The sequence below is a fragment of the Vulpes vulpes genome, chromosome 10 (assembly GCF_048418805.1).
Source record: "Vulpes vulpes isolate BD-2025 chromosome 10, VulVul3, whole genome shotgun sequence".
NCBI classification, from domain to species: Eukaryota; Metazoa; Chordata; class Mammalia; order Carnivora; family Canidae; genus Vulpes; species Vulpes vulpes.
Genome location: NC_132789.1, coordinates 62,720,753 through 62,743,433, shown reverse-complemented (window position 1 = coordinate 62,743,433; position 22,681 = coordinate 62,720,753). Strand labels below are relative to the sequence as shown.

Genomic DNA, 22,681 nt, shown 5'->3' with positions numbered 1-22,681 from the left:
TTTTAACCAAATGACCTATGAAGCAGAGAGAATGGACTGTGCTTGGGCTATTTCCTGACACTTATCTATAGTCCATCAATAAAACAAAAATTACGTCATCTTTTTTGGAAAGTGGCAAATCTGATGTTATAGGCAACCCTTAATGTCATTATAACTATTACAAATTGATGATGTGTCTCTTTGACTCTTAATCTCCACCTTTTTTAAAAATGTTTTTTCAATCTCCACCTTTTTAATACTTTTTCCAATTTCTGTTAAAATCCACGAGAGCATCAAGTATTGTTGCTATAGAAGATGTAAAAAAGGCTTATACGACACATTTGTTATCAATGCTTTATTGTTGAAAACAAAATTGAAATTCTCTGGCACATAAAACAATTATTTCTACAAAAGGAAAGCCTACAAATCTTGATAATTTATACAAATAACAGTTTCTCAAAAAATAAAACTTTAATTTAGTAAACTTGTCTTGTGCTCTATATTTTTAGCACTGTCTGCAATAATCCACCATAAATCCCTGAGCGGAGACATTTTTTGACCGTGTTCTTTAGTGCCCCCCCCACCCCCCCAAGTTGGTCAGTTACTAATAAGCCAGCCCTGTAGTGAAAGGTGTCAGGGTCATTTAGCTATTAAAGATCCATGCATTTTATGACACAGGCCCAATTATTAATGCTACTTGGGAACTGGGTCAACATGAAGTGCCTCTACTGTGTGCAATCAGCGAACCTATTAAGAACCAAGTGTCTGAAAGGAAGAACATTAACAACAAAAAAGACATAAAATGTTAAGACTAGGAAGTCATCATAGGTCAATAACTATTTAAATAAATAAAAAATGTTAGACATTGAATTTATCTCTATATCCTTATATTAAATTCCTTATTTATTTACTTATTATTATTATTTTTTTTAGCAATTGCCAATGCGCTAGAAGATGAAAAATACACTTCAACCCACACTTTTGGTTTGACCACGGGTTTGTTGTTGTTAAATGTTAAATATCATTCTGAAAACACAGTGATTTAGTTATAATTTAACTTTTGGCCCTTCCATGAAATGTTTACAAGGTAATATACATATTAGGAGGGCCTTTCTTATTAACGCCATCAACAAACTTCTTTTACTACATCTGGCCTTCTCACAAAAACACTAATGCCATAGGAATACTACTTTAAATTCTTTATCCCACTTTATTCGGATATGTAGCAATACATATAAGATATGGAGAAAGCATAATATGATCCACTTGTATGGCATACAAGTCCAGCTTCCTTTTAGTGGGGATGCTGACCTGATATTTACAGGAAGTATTAAAGGAAAGAAGAAGAAGCTAATTTTCAGTTCCAAAGAACTGAACCTCATGAATCAGGCGTTTGGTTATTTTACTATGGTAGAATAATAAATAAATAAATATGTAGGGTACAGTCTAGCTACTTTCTCTATGAAGAAGTTGATAGTGAACTGCTTTTTGGCAAAGTTAATATTTAGTAGCAGAGTTTGCAAGTCAAAATAATGTTCAATAAAATGCTTTACTTCATTTTCCCTTGTATCATGATCACTGGAGTGGTTACTAATAGGTAGAGAAATAAAATATCAATATGCTAGTGAAGGAGAGTTTTCAACTGTGAAAAAAAGCACTTGGCAAAAGACCTAGAAACACACAGGCTGATGCTGTACTCTACTGCAGCTTAAAAGAAGTCATTTTCAATGTCTTTTAGGAAGAGCAAAATACAGTAAAAATAATTCCTTAAAAACATCAGCATTGCTTTTTAGGAACCTATCAGAAAGTAATTAGCATTTTATACCAACTCTTTCCAAAATATATAATCACTGGCAGCCGTTATTATACACTCCTTTGTGCAGACTTGATTTTTTAATCAGTAACATCTGGGAAGCACGTAGCATCTTCCCTTTTGTCTAATAGCTGCTGGTTAGTTATGGAACTAGAACACTTTTAAGCTCTTTAGATTTAATCCTTATATAAGCATGCGCATTAACCAGGAATAGCCATTTCCAAAGCCTAAGCATTAATATAATTAATTCTCCTAGGCAGTTTGGGGGAAAATGTTGGTGACATTAAAATAAAAAAAAAAATGACTGCCTGACACGGATAAGGTCTCCCCAACCCCTCCTGAAACACCAGTGTGAAGCACGGTTAGCTCAGCTCAGAACATGAGAAGCAAACGTTGTCCAAAAGAAATGAAGACTGTGACATCCAAATCATAAAATGTTATGTGCATTAATCAAGAAACAACTATAGATTGACAGATCCTGACATACTAAAAAAAAAAAAAATTCCCTCTAAGTTTCAGAAATTGATAAGCAGGCTGTCCCAAAGAGGGAAGACAGCAGCGTCAGGACAACCGGCCAGCTCACTGGGATTCACACACCACACTTTAATCATTCCCTATTAACACTTGATCTTAGTTGTTTATCAGGGCTGAATGGACACTCTGACTTCCTCTCACAGTGTTTAAGGAACAATATAATTTCTAAATTAGCTTTCAAAAATGAACAAAATTTGTAACTTGGATTCCCTCCCTGCCCCCACCCCCCTCCCACCCCCCAATGCCGTAAGATCCTGTTTTAAGTGCTCTGGTTTATAGTTCTATGGGTAACAATTACATCCTTCAGGAAGTTTCCAATGTTCCCCTTTTTGGTGTTAACGGCTGTGCCAACAGCAAAGCGAATACTCCCAGAAGTGGCAGTGACCTCAGTGACCTCTGCCCCCGTCCTGAAGTCCATACTAGCTCTTGTCATAGCACTGCTGGTAAGTTCTGTTCATTAATGAAGCCAGCTTTAAAATATGGAGGAGGACGAGGTACTGCCCTCCTGTGTCAGGTCTTGGAAGTCTTTAAACCTTGCTTTTCCATGATATTCCACAGTTTGCGGAGATTGGACTGCGTGATGACGTCATCAGGCTTGAGCTGCAGAGCCCTCAGGTAGTTGGCCTCAGCCTTCTGGAGGCGCCCATTGAGATGGAGAATAGCCCCCAGGTTCATCAGAGCCGCCGGATACTGGAAACAGAGAGGGAGGAAAATGATTAAGAGGCTTGTTTCAAGCCTTCCTTCCTTCATGGAAGACAAAAATCTTCATCCACTTATGCAAATGATTCCCTTATGTTTGGAGGCATTTTATGGAAGCAATTTAGCAATTTATACAAATAGACCAAGATAACTAGAAAGAAAAAAAAAAGTTTTCAAACAGCTGGTGTACTTTGTGCTTTAAACAGGGCAGGCAGCTAGAAAAATATTCTTCAGTGAGAAAGCATGGATTACATATGAAAACCTAGCAACCAAGTCAGACTGTACTTTTCGAAGAAAAATAAGTGAAAAGTCCTACACTGTCAGAAAGAACTGAACTTTCTTTTTTCAACTCAATGCCAAGAAATACTAAGTTGGAGAAGTTGACAAATCTATGTCCACCCACTCTTTGTTTCCTCTTCTTAGCAATATTCCAGGCCATTTAGGCAAACATAAGTAAATAAGTTAAGAAACTGTAAAATCTTACTGATGTTTTCAGGGTAAAAACCTTGAAGAAAATTCAAATGTAACCGCTAACATCCTTTCCAAATCTAATCCAAGTAGCTTAATGAGACAAAGTTCTCATTTTTAAGTCAATTTTTAAACTTCTAATGGCAAATATTTATTATAAATACAGCAAATAAAAACATACTGAAACAGATAAAATGTAGTACAGAAAAATATAACCTCTGTAAGAAAAGTTTTATATTATTTGTTTAAAAGTAGTTGTGATTTCTTGAACACAGCTTTTTTTTTTTTTTTTTTTTGTGATGTGTGATATTTGCAAAACAAACATCACATGAACGGCCAAGTTAAAAAAACAAATTTATGAGTTATGTACCAGTAGCTTAACACAAGGGTCTCCAGCCCAAAATTCTCAGACATTAGTTAACAACAGCAGAAGTCTGTTGTTCCTTGCTATCTACAATATGTTCCTTGCTATCTAAAAGTAAAGGCTGTTCTGCTCTTCTCTTGTCGCTAGAACTTTCTGGCTAACACAGAACAGCTAATATTTTGGCAGTTATACAAATGCATATTTCAAATATCAGATAAAACTAAAAATGTTTATGCTAAGATTGTGTTTTTGTTTTACAGATGGTGTCAACTATTAATTGTCCTGGCAACTCTGATGCAGTGTAAAATAATTCACAATTATTTTTACAATTTAGTATTTTCACAAAATGTGTGCATTTTTCAGCTGAGTCCATGTGACTCCACTCTTTTCTGTAAAAACAATTACTTCTGAACCAAAACAATGCTGGGGGCAGGATTGAATAGCTCAGAGTAAACCAACTGTAAAGAGATGATCAGATTTGGATTTTAAGAGGTCTGGATTTGAATTCTTGCTCAACCACCGACTGTGACCTTGGGTGAGGTCCCCTATCATATTTTTCCTCCTTTTTTTTCTCTACTTGAGGTATATAGCATATGCATGCTTGTGATTTTTATGCTGTTATACATACTTTAAAATTTTTATTTCAATGGCTACGTAATACGTCTCTGGATGTAGAGCAAAATTCTCTTAAGTCCTCAACTATGGGGTATTATTTTCAAACCTGTCTAGATCCTTTTTTCTTTTCCAAAAATAATGTTGCAAATATAAGCTATTCCTGACCTTCAAAAAGCTTTTGGTCAGGATGACTCCATACTTATCAAGAAAAATACAGATGGTCAATTTCTAATTTTAAGCCCCAATCCAAATAAACATAGCCCTAAATGACATGTACAATGAAGCTCCACCCTGGAAACCTAAAATAACACCACCTACTCTATGTTCCTAAAAGAACTTTGTTATCATTCCACCCATTATTATCTTGGGTTTCTTGATGCCTAGACACATTTCTGAATTATATTCCCTCATAGAGCGTAGCACAATGATCAGTAAACAGCTACTAAATGGATGGCAAAGTGTGTTCACAGCCTGAATTACTAGAGATGCTAAATAGATAAAATATTCAGACTTCCGCTCTCCTGGGTGGGAGGAGAGGATGTGGGGAGGGAGGACCACGGTTGGAGACCATTCCTGGCTCACCATAAATAGAAGAGGCCCAGTGACGGGGGCTGAGAGAAACCAGATGGCTCTGTGGGATAGTCATTATTTCTTGAATCACTTTATTATCAAAGTATCTGTGCTTAACTATAATTACAATTCAAGGGGATTATTAAAAACCCTCCAAAGTTACAGAGTCACAATGTCTAGGTACCAGTGTCAGCTCTGCCCAAGATGTGAGCACTTGGACAAGTTGATTGAACACTTGAGACCTCTGTTTCTTTTATTTTTTTACTTTTTTTATTTTTTTAAGATTTAATTGATTTATTTAAGAGAAGGGAGCCTGATTTGAGGCTGGATCCCTGAGATCATGACCTGAGCTGAAGGTGGACACTTAACTGACTGAGCCACCCAGGAGCTCCGAGACCTCAGTTTTTTCTAGAAATGGGATGAGAACAGTATTTGCTTCATAGATTTGCTGCTGAGATTATATGAGAATACAACTTTGTTATTGTCCTTTTCTTCTTTTCTTTCTCCTTATCATCTCAAAAACACAAAGGAAAATCTCCTATCAGTGGGCCTGAGTGACCACTGAATGTAAGCGCTGTGGATCTGTGACCTGGCTCTACCTATCTAGCATTGTGGCCTTTTCTCAGGCTAAACCTGGAAGGGGGAGATGTGAAAACACGTGGTGAAGTATGCCCAGCCACATAAATAGGCTTTACTATTGTTTCTGAATTGCAGCGCGGGTTCTTCTGTCCTTGGAATACTTTGAAGACACTTTCCTGCCATCAAATGTTGAAAAAAGAAAAGTGGATATTGTTCTAAAAAAACCCACACACAATTAGGAAGTTAAATCTGTCATCAAAATGAGTTCTGAATGCTAATTATAACAGCATTTTTGGAATTACTTTAGTTTCGTATTATCTACCCTCGTATGTAACTCATTAAACAAAAAATAATAAAATATTGACATTATGAAGTTAAAATGGGATAACAGATCCCATAAAAGTTCACATATATTCATTAGCTGTGTTTGTTAGAATAAAAATCCAACTGAACTAAAAATGTATTTAAGAACATAATACATATTTTTAAAGATTTTTTTTTATTTTATTTATTCATGACAGACACAGAAAGGGAGGCAGAGGGAGAGGCAGAAGGAGAAGCAGGCTCCATGCAGGGAGCCCAATGTGGGACTCGATCCCCAGACCCCATGATCACACCCTGAGCCAAAGGCAGATGCTTAACCACTGAGCCACACAGGTGCCCCCAAAACATAATATTTTTAAACCTCTAGAGATTTCTATGTTTGGATGTAACATTTTGGTTTGAAATTGTCTAATCCTCCTACCGTAAAAATAAAAAAAAAGTTTTTTATTTTAAAAACCTACAAACATACATTATTATGGAATGCTTTTCAAAACCTCACTATAGTTTCTTATTTGAGTGAGTGGAAACTGAGGAAATTTGCATGTATGCTCAAAGGTAACCTAATTAACAGGTACCACTGCCTTAGGTAACTGAAAGTGTCAACAGTTATTTTGACATAAACAATTTCATGTGTTTGTTAAAAATTTACGAATAAAACTAGATATAGACTATTTTGCTATATGGTTGTTTTCTCTCTTCATAGACAAGCCTTCCCAGCAGTGACCAGGGTTAGCTTACTGGATGCCCAAGGGACTGAGTGCCTGCAGGTCCCCTAGTCTTGCCTCTAGCTCAGGGAGCGACACAAACATCCCCTGGAAGCTTGGTAGAAATGTGGAATTTCAAGTGTTAAATGAGCGAATCAGAATCTGAATTTTAACAAGATCCCCAGGGGGTTTTGTACGCTCATTACAATGGAGAAGCACTGTCCTAGAGGTTTTTTCCTGATCTTGGATCATATTATTTTCCAACTTTTGAGTTTCCTACAGGAGGATGAAGTCCTGTATTGAACAAAGAATGTCAGATCAAATGCCTATTCTCCCACAAAGTCAATTCTTTTGGCCACGCAGTTATTTATGGTAAATGTTCAAATGAAACTTTATTAACAGAAGTTGTAAATGACTAAATTTGACAGGAGAGGACATAAAAAGCCTTTTCATAACCAAATGGGGCCATGGAAAAGTTTTTAAACAGAATTAAAGACTACCTAGCTCTGTCACTGAAATGCAAGAAACCCAGGTGACTGTCTGAAGCCACACTGGTGTCCTTGCTCTGTGCCCCCTGTGACTCATGGGCAAAGGAAGAGAAACCCAACCACAGCAGCTGATGTCTTCCCTCACACACACATCCTCTTTTATTAAAGACAGCTGATGAAATTTTCAGCATGTTAACAAAAGACAGTCTGCAGCTTGCAACCCAGTAAAATGGAGCTTGTGGCTCCGCACAACCAATGATACCGCCTCCCACTTCACAGCCCAGAGACGGGAAGCAGATCTTTCTTGTTTCTTTGAAGAGGACAGATGCTTCACATCCAAGGGGCTGACTGGTAGCCCTACTGCGGTAACAAATGACGTTTTTTTCAAGTCTCTAAGGAATTATGACTTTATTGTTACTGGACTGTGGTATTTGGCTTCTTTCTCCAACACTGGAGGAAATAAGTAAAATTCAAATAATAGGTATATATTGGGGTGGAGTAAGCAAAGGCAAGTTTATGCAGGTCCGATTCTAACCTAACACCTTTGAGGCTCCCAGGGAAATCAGCTGAGCTCACTGGGCATCCCAAGCACACAGGATTAGAAGACAAAGTTACTTTCCTGGCCTTTGCCTGGAAAGATACCTATAGAGGAGGAATTGTAAAGCCACAGGGGGAGTTAGGATTGGGCACTCATGTTTCCATTGAGAACAGGACTAAAATGTAGAACTCTGGACAGAGGATTTGGGGAGAGCCTAGGAAAAGGAAAAGGGATGGGCTGAAATGGTCTTGTTAGGCAGGAGCTGGAAATACACACAGTGTTTGGGTTTTCTTATCCCATTAGTCCTTGTGAACCACTTCTGTTTTGTGAAGGTAAATCAATAGGCAACAGAAGCTTTGAAAAAATGAAAACACAAATATTTGATCAATATTTCTAATTTTATGGGGATCCCAGGGTGGCTAGGCGGTTTGGCGCCTGCCTTCGGCCCAGGGCTTGATCCTGGAGACCGGGGATTGAGTCCCACATCGGGCTCCCTGCATGGAGCCTGCTTCTCCCTCTGCCTGTGTCTCTGCCTCTCTGTCTCTTTCATGAATAAATAAATAAAATCTTAAAAAATTTCTTCTAATTTTATAAATCTATTTCCATTCAAAGTGTTGCTGAATTTATTGATATAGTTGTATATTTATTGTCATATGAACTAAATAACTTTTGAGGAAGGGTTTCTGAAGTTATCCAGCTATTAACAAACACACTACAAATTTGGGGGACATTTGCAAGATAACCACCTTTAACTTCTCTTCTGAATATAATTTGCAAAACTTAAATGACTTTACTCAGTCTGAAGTTTTTAATGGTTTCACACTTTTTTCAAATAGTTACCGAATAAGTTAACAAAGGCTACGTACTGCCGCTCAACTGTATTCAGTTTAAATTGGCTTACCCAATTGAATTTACTGGAGCAGTAACTGTATCACGATGCTTAAAAAATAATGGTAAAAAACTTTGAAGAAATTATTCATGAAAAAGAGTATTTATGCATAAATTTAAAATTCTCTATTGTGCCTTGTACATGGCAGATATTTAATAAATAATTACTGAATGAAAGACTATCTGTCAGGCTATGGAAAAAGAAGCGTACCATGAACTCAAAGCTTGATTCCTTATTCCTCCTGTGTTCCAACATCATTCCTCCTCTGTCTCACTGGCATGCTTATCGGTCAATGCCAAGCTAGAATCCTGAGTAAACTATCCTTGATTCCTTGCCCTCCTTCATACACACACATATATGTACATCCAACTATTAAGTCTTGACACCTTTACCCAACTATCTCCCTTAAACTTGTCTTCTAATCATAGTCCCTTTCTTCCTACTTGGTTTATTTTTTTTTTAAGATTTTATTTATTTATTCATGAGAGACACAGAGAGAGAGGCAGAGACGCAGGCAGAGGAAGAAGCAGGCTCCATGCAGGGAGCCTGATGTAGGACTCGATCCCAGGATACCGGGATCATGCCCTGAGCCAAAGGCAGATGCTCTACCACTGAGCCACCCATGCATCGCTCCCTACTCGGTTCAAGCCCTAACCACTATTTCTTGGATTACTTAAATAAAATTAATTTGAGAAAGAAGAATAATGAGTGAATGGGTAGCTGAACTAATTAACGGGTGACAGATTTAATGAATGAATGAATGAACACATGAGTAAAGCCATATGCAGGATTTTTACTATAAATATTGTAGTCATACAAACAAAACTTTCAGCGAATACAAGAAAAACTGTGTACTTGCCTAGCAAATGAAAATTTATAAATACAACTGAAACCCCCAAATGTCTCTCACTATCCTATCCCTGAACTCACCTCCATTCTCCCAAGAAAACCACTATCCTGGGACGTCTGGGTGGCTCAGTGGTTGAGTGTCTGCCTTTGACTCAGGGTGTGATCCTGGGGGTCCTGGGATCGAGTCCCACATCGAGCTCCCTGCATGGAGCCTGCTTCTCTCTCTGCTTGTGTCTCTGCCTCTCTCTCTGTGTCTCTCATGAATAGATAAACAATATCTTAAAAGTAACCCCACTAACCTGAAGTTGGTATTTATCATTCCATCATTCTGTATATCTTACACTTCTGGTTTTTTGCGTACCCATAATCAACGTATGATCTTATACATTTACAAGTTTTAATTTCATAAATTTGTCATCACCATCACCATCATGCCAAGCAGGCAGATGAAACTTGGATATTTTGCTCATTTTGTCTTTCACACTTATTCATGTTGATACAGGCAAGGTTTTAGTTCTTTTACACGAATTCCATTCAACGACTACCCAATCTCTTAAGGATGAACTTAAAGGCTCTTTACAAGAGGGCTTCCATCCATGTTCTTGTGACACATGCCTATAGGGAGAGTTTTGAGGATTGGAAATGATCGGTCACAGAGGATCTGCAACTTTGCAGATATTATCAAATTGTTCTTCAGTGTGGGTGTATCAAAGGCAGCATCAGCATGTAACAGGGGCCCATCCCTTTATTCCATGACCTTAATGACACTTGACATTGTCTGACTCCTTCATTTTTGCAAATTGAAAGTTGTAAAACAGTATCTTATTCTGCCTTTGGTTTCTTTCCCTCTGATTACTACCAAGGCCAGTAACATTTTCATAAGTTTATTAGCTTTTTCCTTTTTCCTTTCAGTGATCCTCCTGTTCTTTAACATGTAGATGGAATAAGTTCTGTAAGGGTTGTCATCTACATGGTGGTACTTGAAAGGTAATTACACAGAACTCCTACTACCTCAAAACAGCCCTAAATACAACTGTCTGGCCTAGTGTTCTCCTGGTCAGGCACTTTCCCAAGACAGACAACCAGGTAAGTAAGCACTGTTTCTAAGATGAAAAATCTGTTAAACACAAAATGGGAAAATCCTTGATAGAGGTGGATTTTCAATGTGGGTGGGAGGAGGACAGAAATCTGGGCAGTGGAGAAGGGCAACAGGACCCACGACAACATTTCACAGCAACGCTGGGGAGTCTTGGATGACTGTCTGTGGGAGAAGGCTGGCAGCTCCTGGTTAGCCCCACACAGAACCGACATTTCTTTATAGTCTGCTTCTCTGTCTTTATCTATTTTCTGGCTTTCTTCTCAGTTATTGTTCTTAGGGACAACAATAAAATCTGAAATGAACAATATTTTCATATTCTCCCTCTCTTTATCACCCTCCACTTCTACTGGCACTGCCTCATCTGGAGCATCTCATCCATTCCTAAGTTTTTGTCCGTCTCCTTTTGCCCTCCTGTCTTCAACTCCTGCTTTACCTATCACCCACAGACCATCTATCTCTTTTAAAAACACAAATGGGGTTTGGTTTTTTTTTTTTTAAGATTTATTCATGAGAGACACAGAGACAGAGAGAGAGAGAGAGAGAGAGAAAGAGAGAGAGACACACAGGCAGAGGGAGAAGCAGGCTCCCTACAGGGATCCCAACTTGGGACTTGATCCTGGGCCTCCAGGATCACGCCCTGGGCCAAAGGCAGGTGCTAAACCGCTGAGCCACCCAGGGATCCCTCACAAATGGGGTTTCAGAAGGTCAACCTACACCTACAGAAAAGAATCCAGGCTTTTCTGCTCAATGCTAAGAAACTGATTATTATGTGGCGCCCCCAAAAAAGCCCTCAGTGTGTGTGTGTGCATGTGCGTGCGTGTGTGTATCTGCATGAGCCATAAGAAACCTTCTCTTTCTGCCATGTGCAGTTTTGAGCACTCATCTTTTATCAGACTGTTTCTCTGACAGAGCCCTTCTCCCATTTTCTTTTCAACAAACTTCTGCTCATTTAAAAAAGGAGTTTAACAATCTCTTATTCATAGCTTACTTCTCTGTGTTCCCACAATACTGTCTACATACATTAATTGCAACACTTACCACAATGAATAACATCTACTTGTTATAAGCATCTGTCTTCTTTACTGGAGAGTGAAACAGACAGTGAATTTATTTTAGCTGTCTTTATAGTGCTAGTGCCAGGCTTTGGCATATGAAAGACATTCTCAATGAATGCTTGCTGAAAGAAGAAAAAAATGTTATGATTTAGCAGAAAGAGCTGACCTAGAAGAGGTATATCCTAGCCCGATCTTAAAGTAACTTAATAAACATTTATTTACTAAGCACCTACTATATGTCAAGGTTGCTGTCAGACACTCTAAGTGCTGAACAAGAACAATATTTTTTCAGTCTGTATATAGTTTTAGCTAACATTAACTGCACGGTTGGCATTTATCACAAACCATTAGGGGGTGTACATACCTCTCATGTATGTGCCTCAAACCTACCGGGTCAGTGTCACTGTTACCCATTCATTGTTCTAGGCATTGTTCTAACGCTACAGGAGAGTTTACAGATGGATTCGCTGCCCCCACTGTGTTTATAGTGCAGTGCTTGAATACAAATTTTTCTGCTACAGAGAAGAAATCAGACACGTCTAGAAGGGTGAGATGTGGAGAGGAGAGGTTACTTCCTATGGTCATGGGCCTATGAGACACGATGAATTGCCAGGTTGCTTCAAGTCTTTAATTCTTCCAAAATGAGAATGGCATACAAACTTCTGAAATTGGTTGTCACATCAAAATCAGCTTGTTAACTTTTGAAGTGTTTTTAGCTAACTGCTGACAACACAGCCAACAGTGGGCAGAAGTCCTAATAGAGAAGAGTCTGCATTGCGATTAGTTCGGAGATGAAGATGTTCACAGTGAGAGCCACGCTGTAACCCTTTTGCGATCCAATCAAAATAGACCTCCCCCCCCAAATCATATTAAGAAATGAAATATTGATACAATAACGGAGAGATGTCGGAAAATCCCAAGATAAAACAAGAGTCCACATGCACTGCAACGGTCTCAATTCAGCAGTGGTAGTTCTTCATAGTCATGTTTTGACTACAGTCATATTTTGAATAAAGTATCTCTGCAGAAAGATTTACCAAATTGTACACACAACAGGGGAAAACAACATGGGGAATCCAGCAATGGCCTGGCAAACTGTGACAGATAATAGAGATGATTCATTGTTATTCTCAGTTTCAACACGGTGTTTGCGTTTTTGAAATAGCCTTGAATAAAACAAAAGAGCTACAGGTGACAAGCAAGACACAACGCTGTATTAAGGGAGCAGTTTCAAGTTCTCAGCGACACATTTTATCCTGTGTGTTCAATCCTTCTCTCCTACACCTGCCCCATCCCAGCGGCTGTTGCAAGAATGTTCATTTAACTTTTATGATGGGTGTGATCGCCGCAGCGTGGAGTGCTATCCATTTCTATGGTGATCAAAAGGCCGAAAGCTGTGGTTTGGGGGACAGCAAACAGTGACTGGAACAGAGTCATTTCAAAGGTGGTAGTTATTTCCAACAGACTTTAAAGTGCACATACTAAATTAAGAATATGAACTCAGAAATTAATCTTTACTGGAGATAATCCTATTTCAAAGACAGGTTTTCCTGATGTCCTTAATTTCATAAGAACATCTCCCACATGATCCAAATGGGGGAACTTAGGTCCCAGGCCACACAAGTGTCCCTCGTAGTTTTTAAGAAAAGACAATCAGTACATCATTTATCTTGATTTGCAATGAACATGTAGCTCGTCACCTGAAGCAAAACTACAAACAAAAGCTCCACATAAAGTGAGAAAAATACATGACCTAAATTAGTGCATGCAGATTAGAAGACTGAAAATAAGAACTTACTGAAGGTAAGGACATTAAAGGAATGAAATTTAGGTAAGAATCTGTACAACAGGCAAAATCACCTCTATCTCTAAAACACCAAGAGCTGTCTGCCCTTACTACCGTGGATAGCTGCTACAGGAACCTACAGCATCTTCTCCCTTTCTTTGAACCAAATTCCTTGTCTGTTTCCAAATATGATTTAAACAACATAATTCACTCTACACTTTATTCGTTTCTTTCTGGTATGAAGGGGAGGGAAGAACATGTGCACGCTTTCTCAATCATAATCGTATTATGCAGAAGGATTTCCAGCTGTATGGGCCATTCACGTGTGTATGTGTGAAGCATGAGTTTGAATAAAACTCATCTAATAAAATGATGTTCATCCCAAGGAGTTGAAACACGTCCCTGGGATAATCATGGTGTTATTAAAATGTATCTCAGAGATATGCTGGAAGTTGAGATTTGAGTTTACGATATTTAAGAACTTAATTGTCATGGGAGGCAGAGAAAAACATTTTTTTCCCTTTTTTTGTGTGGGGGGGGAGGGACTGGCCCTTTTTGTGATGCAAATTGATCATCTTACTTTTTAAAAACACAATGCAGCAAGAACTAAAGGCATACTACATTGAGTGCTGAGTTTGAGAAGTTGATGAGCACTGGGTGTTTGTTATACCCAACTGATGAATTATTGAACATTACATCTGAAACTAATGATGTACTATATGTTAGCTAATCGAATTTTTTTAAAAAAAGACATACTGCACTGGCAAAATCAAAGTTACCATTGGAGTAAAGATTCAGCATATACTATGACAATCAAATGCAGGAAAAATGTTTTTAACCTTATGTATGTATCACTTCTCCAACTGACTTCTGTGTTTGCCAATAAATAGCTGTAATCAGGTGGAGGTCAACTGAGAGACTCCAGTTTGCATATTGTTGAAATGACAGACTTGTTTCTAAATAGGCCTTATTGAAAATAATGATTTAAAAAAACATGGACATGAGTACGTTAGAGACCTCAAAGCAGTGGATGAAATGAAATTTAGGGTCAGTATACATGCTTGAAAGATGGGTAAGACATTTTTTTCCTCTGACAACGTGGACGGAGTGAAGAAGCAGGGTTCATTCAAGGGTGACAGTGTCATTTGGATCAATTATAGTTCAGCATGACATTAGAAGGCAGCAACTGTCCACCCATGGAACGAATATGAAGAAGCGTGTTTCACAAAGAGAATTCACTACGGGCTTCACGCATATATGGCAAGTGGCAACTTTTGCTAACACTGAGTTAGGATGGACCAGATCAAACATAATGAGCAGAAACAAAGCAATTCCTACAGAAACTACATATCTTTCCAGGGACTAAAAATAAAATGTAAACATACTGTCTGATACATGGCATTCTATTTGCACTTTTATAAGACCAAGACTTTGTTGATACATGCTTGGAAAAATAATGATGCAAGGTCTTCACACATCATTTCAGAAAATATTCCATCAGGACACACCAGTCAAGGTGAAGCCATGCTCTATGCCAAGCCAGTACACTTGACAAAGTGTCACACCTGCTGAAAATATAAAAATAAACATGGGTTGTGTGTATCTAAACTCATGGCAAATCAAGGGAGGCTTAACGGCAGAACTTTTGCCACTCACACAGTATAACCTCATGTATTACCCTCAATCTCTCTACATTCAATCACATGTCTTGCCTTTATTTTTGACATGTTCATACCTGAAATTGCCACATTCAGATTACATCAGTCATCTAATGTAGAACCTGTACAGTCAGCACATTTTTATATCTTTAAGCTTTTAAAGATGGGCTTGATGACATTTTTCTACATAACAGCTTCCTCAATTATGCACAATACTGATTTTGTACTGCCTTTACCTACTCTACCAATGTCTTACCTTCTCTCTGAGCAATTCCGTCTTTGAAAATGTATACCCTTACTTTCTTGCCTCCCTTCCTTGGTCTCTTCAGTCAATATAAAACAAGGAAGCAAACAAATAACAAGCAATCAATAAAGCAATCACACGGACCCAGAGTCCAAGCAATTGCTGGCCTCAGATATATTTTATTGGATACTTATCCACCCATATACCACAAATAACAACACAAACAAGACTTGAAAAAGAAGGAAGAACAAAATAAATTATTTTGAGCCCAATGATTAATACTCATATGCTAACTCTGATTTCTTTTAGACTCATCTTCAATACTGAGTTAGGGAACCATAATGATTATATGATACATGTCAACTATGTTTACAAAGTCACACAGAAATACATTTTACCTCCTCACAAAAACATAAGTTTGTACTGGCAATGCAACGAACTTCAGAAAAGAAGTTAACACAGAAAAACTTGATCACATATCATCTCTACCTATGATTCATGTTGAACAAATAAAACAAAAAAGTCTTTTCTAGAAGTACAAGGCACATCTTTTTAATTCTTTCATGTAAGAAACCAGAAACAAGATCTTTTTCTGTTATTATGTATTTGTTATTCTTAAAATAAATTATCTTATTAATACTTCACTAATTAAATTGTAGGCCATTTATCTTATACATGTTTAATGTCCATTATATATAATAATTAAAATCCAGTTCAGTATCTTGAAATGGTTCACAGAAATTAAGCCATGCTCTAATGCCTATAATTTAACACTTGTATTTACTTTAGTCAAAGACAGAAGATCAAGAACATTGTTAATTTCTTTGGTTCATCTAAGAGAAGTAGGAATGAAATGGTAATTATGAAGTCAATACACTAAGAAAATTAAGTCCAGGATTCTATGGAATATGATCACTTATAGTGGCCATTTGAAAAAGCAGCCTGCAGCAGAGAAGCAGGAGTACATGTGGCTAATCTGTAGATTTATTTGACTCCAGAACCTAAGGAACAATGAGAGGCCAGTAAGTATGGCCATCCCATGAAAAGAGGAATTGATGCATAAAGGTATCTCTTACTAAATAAATGGGATTTAGCGGAAATGAATAGATTATTTATAACAAAGACATAATAATGAAGAATTTAATGAGAAAGTCATGGATGGAGCCTTTTGCAGGCTGCAAATGGTCAAAATGATATCTCTCCTGTGTTCCTCGAAACTGTAATTTCTAAAATAAATTTGAGTTCTTCAATGATTTCAACCCCTATGGCCCATTTTCTTTTTAAAATATATTTTTTCATTCATTCAACATTTAATTTTTGAGCACCTACATTGGGAATTCAGCAGTACACAACATGGTTAAAAATCCTGGGCCTCATGGAGCTTATATCTTGTTCCTAAGACATAGATAATAAGCACAAAAATATGAGCCAAATATATAGTATATTATATTGTGATATATAGTATATTAAAAAATACAGCAAAGAAAAGGGTGAAGGGATGTATGAAAGGAGGCCAGTCAACAAACTATAGCCTGGGAGCCATATCTAGCCTAGCCTTTTCCTACTATAAAAAAAAAAAAAGAAAGAAAAAAAAAAGAAAAAAAAATCACAGCACATGAAAATTACATAAAATTCAAATTTCAATGCCCATAAATAAAATAAATAAATTTTTATGGAAAAAAGCCACACTTAACCATGTATGTATCATCTATGGCTGCTTTCGTGTTACCACAGCACAACTGAGTAGCTGTAGAGAGACTTCATGGCTGCAAAACCTAAAATATTTACTGCCTGGTCTGCTACAACGGAAGTTTGCTGAACCCTCCTATACAATATTAAACACGAAGATCTCTAAAGGTCTTTTTTTTTAAATTTTTTTTTTTTAATTTTTTATTTACGATAGTCACAGAGAGAGAGAGAGAGGCAGAGACACAGGCAGAGGGAGAAGCAGGCTCCATGCACCGGGAGCCTGATGTGGGATTCGATCCCGGGTCTCCAGGATCGCGCCCTGGGCCAAAGGCAGGCGCCAAACCGCTGTGCCACCCAGGGATCCCTCTCTAAAGGTCTTAAGAGAAGACAGCATTTGAGTGTAGAAATGAAGGAGGCGATGGAGTAAATTGCACAAGGATCACCGCTTGTGATCACTCGTTGGTCCGACATGTTTTGAATGTTGTATTAAAAGCAGACTAATGAAGGAGTCAACTGCTTTATTATAGATCAGCAGTGACGGTGATGTCTTTGACAAGGAAAGGAGCAGTGGAAGTTGGCTCATGCAATTAGAAGAATGAAGCAATTTGCTGTAGTGGGAAAGACTATGGGATGAGAAGGTGTGGGAAGAAGATCATGAGTTCCATTCTGAACTAGTAGCTTGAGGGGTTCAGCTACTTGAGCTACTTGAGGCGTCCGTACTAGTGCAGATACTAAGTTAAATGCCGGGTAGATTAGTCTGGAGTCCAAAGAAAAGACCCCAGCTGGAAATTTAAATTTGGGAGCCATCAGTATATCAATGCTATTTAAAGCCATGACAGAGGATAAGATCTCTGAGAAAGTGACAATATAGGGAAAAGAAGGTCAAGAAAAAAGAAAAAAAAATCAAGGTCAAGAGATTGGATAGATGGGAAAGAACAAGCCAGAGGGATGAAGGTTAGGAGGAACCAGAGCTTAAAATCTGGAAACTAAGTGAAGAAAGTGTTTCCAGGAGGAATGAGTAATCATCTGTGTCAAATGCTACTGATAGGACAAGTAAAATTAGAACTGAGAACAAATGGATTTAATGTTGTTGAGTGTTGTTCCAGTAACTTTGACAAGAGGAGCTTTGGTGACATCACTGGAGAAAAAGCCTGCTTGGAAGAGGTTCAAATGAAAATGGAAAGTTATGCTATAAAGGGAAGGAGGAAAATGGAGTGGTAGCTAGAGGCATAAATAGGCTTGAGAGACTTTTTGTTTTTCATGTAAGAAACCAGAACATAACATCATGTTTAAATTTCGATGGGATATTTCAGTAGGAAGAAAAAATCTGTTAATACAGGAGATACAGTGAAAAAGAGAGAGTGAGAGAGAAAGAGAGAGAGACAGGAGGCAAGTAGCTGTGGGACTAATGTCCTTCAACAGTTAAGGAATCTAGAGAAGAAATTGAAGAGGCCGCTTTGAACTAGAAGTATAGACAATGGGAAAAAAGTATCAATTAAAGGCACAAATGCCAATGGATGGTTAGATGTGAAGATGGAAACTTGTGAAACTTCTAATCACGTTTGCATTCTCAATGAAAAAGGATGCAAGGCTGTCAGTTGAGTGGGAATGACGGGGGAAAAGATGCTGGAAATTTTAGATGAGTAAAGTGTGAGGTTATCTAGAAAAATATCAGAAGGAATGAGCTAAAAAATGATAACATGATCGCCATCCAGCCCTGAGGGCTCACCTGAGGCCAGTGTTATTGAACTTTAAAGCAAGTTGTGTTTTTCTCTAGCTATGTCTAGTTTCAAGATGCAGACATGGAGCAGGCAAAGATGGATGTAGCCAGGTGTTGATGTGGCCGACAAGTATGATGAGGCAAAGGGACACCTGGGTGGCTCAGTGGCTGAGCGTCTGTCTTTGGCCCAGGTCATGATCCTGGAGTCCCAGGATCGAGTCCCACATCGGGCTCCTCGCATGAAGCCCGCTTTTCCCTCTGCCTGTGTCTGTGCCTCTCTCTCTCTTTCATGAATAAAGAAATGAAATCTTAAAAAAAAAACAAAAACATGATGAGGCAAAAACAAGCAAAGGAATGATTATCATGACTGATCTTGGCATTTATTTAAATGAGGAGGTATGTGAGGCATAATGAGGTCAGGGACACTGAAACGCTGGTGATTTCTATGGACTGTAGATCTTGGGTGTGGTTGGAGCATTTGGGATGTTGGTGCCACAAGTGGAGACGGCAGTCAGGTCATGGGATGTTTGAGTGAAACTGTGAGTTTCAGGAAACAGTAACCAGACAAGAGGGCTCCCCTAGGAGACCAAGTCAGTAAAATATTTCAAGAGTTGGAAGGTGATAGTTGATGCAGGCAAAAGAGGGATACACAGAGTTTTATGGGGATTAGATTCTAGGTGTAATGGATGACCTGTGAGAACTGGGCTTTTGGGGTGACGCAGATAGTCGTGACAGTACCAAGGCGAAAACAATACGACCATTTTATTAACAAATACTAGTAAAAATGGGCTTTCATTAGGATAATGGTTTTAGTAAAGTTAGGGTTTTTAAAAGATATTCTCCACTTGTGTTTTTTTTTTTATAAATTTTTTTTATTTATTTATGATAGTCACACAGAGAGAGAGAGAGAGGCAGAGACACAGGCAGAGGGAGGAGCAGGCTCTATGCACCGGGAGCCTGATGTGGGATTCGATCTCGGGTCTCCAGGATCGCGCCCTGGGCCAAAGGCAGGCGCCAAACCGCTGCGCCACCCAGGGATCCCTATTCTCCACTTGTTAACAACTCACCTTAAGCACAAAAGTAGCTGCTATTGAAGACTCTGGAACTTTCACCAAGAAAGCAAGCAAGGCACCAAAAGCATATCCTAAGATGTTTCTAATAATTAACACATTTCTTAATTTTGTTATTAGATTGTTCTAGGGGCTTTGCAGTTGGTGTTTTCGAATCTTAATTCTCCTTGTACTTCAGGGGCTAGCTGAAAACAATACTGATCACATTTCATTTGGTGTCCACTAGAATTTAATAAATGAAAACTAAATGTATATGTTAAGTAAATTAAAAGAACCATGGATTTAGCATAATAACCAGTTCTATTATTTTAGAGTTACAAACTAAATTTCAATATTCAGTGTGGTGATTCAAATAGTGATTATCTCTTGTGGGGAGAGACTAGTGGATGGGTTAGGAAGCACAGAGGTAGGTGGAAGTTAATAGCAATGGTTAGTCTTAGAAAGTTCCATGATGTTCACAAGCACAGATTTCATTGTTTCTTAATATGCATCTTTACTACAAAATATGTTAGTATATTCTATGTGTTTAGGTGTTGTATTTGAAATATATCGTAACACCATGCTTCTGTTGGGCCCTTCTATTAGCAAAACCAAAAACAAAAAAAAAAGTTCTACATTTCCAGAGAAGAAGTTCCAACCTGCCATATACCTTTGTCTAAAGTCAGGTAGGCACAGGTGAATGAGATGCCACACCATCCTGTGACCCAACATTAAACACACAAAAATCATCACTGTCATTAGATTACATAATGTTTATTTAGATTTATATCTATGTTTGCTGTTTTATCTGCTTCCCACTCCTTCTTGCATCTGAGCTTCTCCTTTTGGAACTTCTATTCTTCCTAAAGTAGCTGTTTTTTAGAGGTTTCTTTAGTAAAAGATTATTGACGGTAATATTTTTCAATTTTTGATGATATGATGTGTCTTTATTTTACTATCATTGCTGAAAAATATTCCTGGATGCTAGAAGAGTATCATAGAAATTTTCTTTTAACATCTTAAAGAGATTATTTCATTATCTTGTGTCTTTCAGGGTTGCATTAATTTTATGTGATCTTGGTCAAACTAGCTTTCCTTCATAGGTAGGTTTTCTTTCTGGCTGCTTTTAGGTTATCATTTGCTTCTGGTTTCCTATAATGCACCATGCTGAGCCTGCATATAGATTTCTATGTATTCAATTTGGGACATATTGTGCTGTGCATCTTCTAATTATCTTAGAAAATTCTTGGATATTCACTATGCTATCCTTAATGTCTGGGGCTCTGAATAGATATTACATATTCTCATTGTATTCTCCAGTTTTCTTAACTTTCGTATTCTTCATTTTCCCTTTTTTTAAAAAATATTTTTATTTATTCATGAAAGACACACAGAGAGAGGCAGAGACATAGGCAGAGGGAGAAGCAGGGTCCCCACAGGGAGCTTGATATGGGACTTGATCCCAGACCCCAGGATCATGCCCTGAGCCAAAGGCAGACGCTCAACCCCTGAGCCACCCAGGCGTCCCTCTCATTTTTCTTTTCTGAATGGCAGTCTAGGTATCTTAAATTCCATTAATATTCTCATTTGTGACTAATCTATTTAATTTACCCCTTGGGCTTTGAATTCAAGAATTCTTTCCTTTTCAAGACCACCCTATTATCTACTTAAATATTTCATACAAAGCAATCCTGTGTTCTGTTTCTGACGTTTCAGTATCTGTAGTCTTTGAAGGTTTAAATATTTTGTTTTTGCGGGCTCTCACTTGTGGTTACTTCCTTGGGGCCTTAGTGATCTTTGAGTTTTCTTTAACTAATGACTTGTTTGATCTTAATCTGAGGAATCCAGAAGGACTGAATTAGGGATGCTTTTCTCCAGAGGGGACTTGCATCTACAAATAGAAAATACCACCAACCTAAAACTACCACATTCTGCCTTGAGGGTCCTGACTCACTTATAAACTCTGTTTTACCACCTTGGTGCAAGCACAAGATTCATTAACCAGAAGGCAAGGCCACTATTGAACTCCATACTCAGGATAACCCTGCTCCTACAGGTGACTTGCCATTGAGAATCCCAAAGTCCAGTTCAAAGTTTTCTTTCTTCTTTGTTTTTGCTTTGCTCCTTAACCCCTACCCATTACTTTTTTGAAAGAATGGTTATTCTCGTCCTCTTGAAAGCCCAACAAAGGAAAAATATTATTTTATCCTCTACCTGAGGAGAGAATTGCTGTGGTCTGTTATGCTGACAAGAAGTAGGAATCTTTGTGATTACAATGAAAGTCATTGAAATTTTGACAGTTTTAAGAGTTGGCTTCAAATCTGAGAGCATATGAATGAAGAGCTGGTTCATGACTATGTAGCCTGAATCCTGTAAATTATACCATTCTAAGTAACAGGGGAAGGAAAGTGGATCTTGCTCTCAGAATGGTTTCAAATTCAAGGGAAGGGAAGAAGTAGCAAATATAGATAAGCAACATAAACAAATAAAAGCATACAGAGAACACTTTGACATCCTCCTGGAATGTTATCCACTTTTGGCAGGACTCTACTTTGTTTAGCTTATAATTGAGAACCACTACACAACCAAAGTTTATTTATCAAAAAATATGTAGTACCTTAAAAGAAGTACATAGTGCTTTTCTTATAAGAACACTTACCATCATGGGAATAAAAGGCACAACATAGGAAATAAAATCAATGGTACTGTAATAGGGTTATACGGTGACAGATGGTAGCTACACTTGTGGTAACCACAGCATAATGTATAGAGAACTTGAATCTCTATGATGTATACCTAAAACTATCGGAATTTTGAGTGTAACTATACTCAAATAAAAAAAAATTTAAAAAGAGCGTGGGGGTACTTGGGTGGCTTAGTGGTTTAAGTGTCCAACTCTTGATTTCAGTTAAGGTCATGATCCTAGGGGTTGTGGGATGGAGCCCCGTGCTGGGCTCTCTTGTGCTGA

At 38.0% G+C, this 22,681-nt stretch overlaps 1 protein-coding gene across 4 annotated transcripts in view; it reads right to left on the bottom strand.

The window, feature by feature from the left end:
- Positions 1-319: 319 nt before the first annotated feature.
- Positions 320-22,681, bottom strand: part of TMTC2 (transmembrane O-mannosyltransferase targeting cadherins 2) — a 394,840-nt gene continuing 372,478 nt past the window's right edge. For all 4 annotated transcript variants that reach the window (XM_072724508.1, XM_072724507.1, XM_025992193.2 and 1 more), the window contains one exon: positions 320-3,016. In XM_072724508.1, coding sequence (XP_072580609.1) covers positions 2,837-3,016 — 180 coding nt within the window. In that variant the 3' untranslated portion in view covers positions 320-2,836. The remainder of the gene's footprint in view (positions 3,017-22,681) is intronic.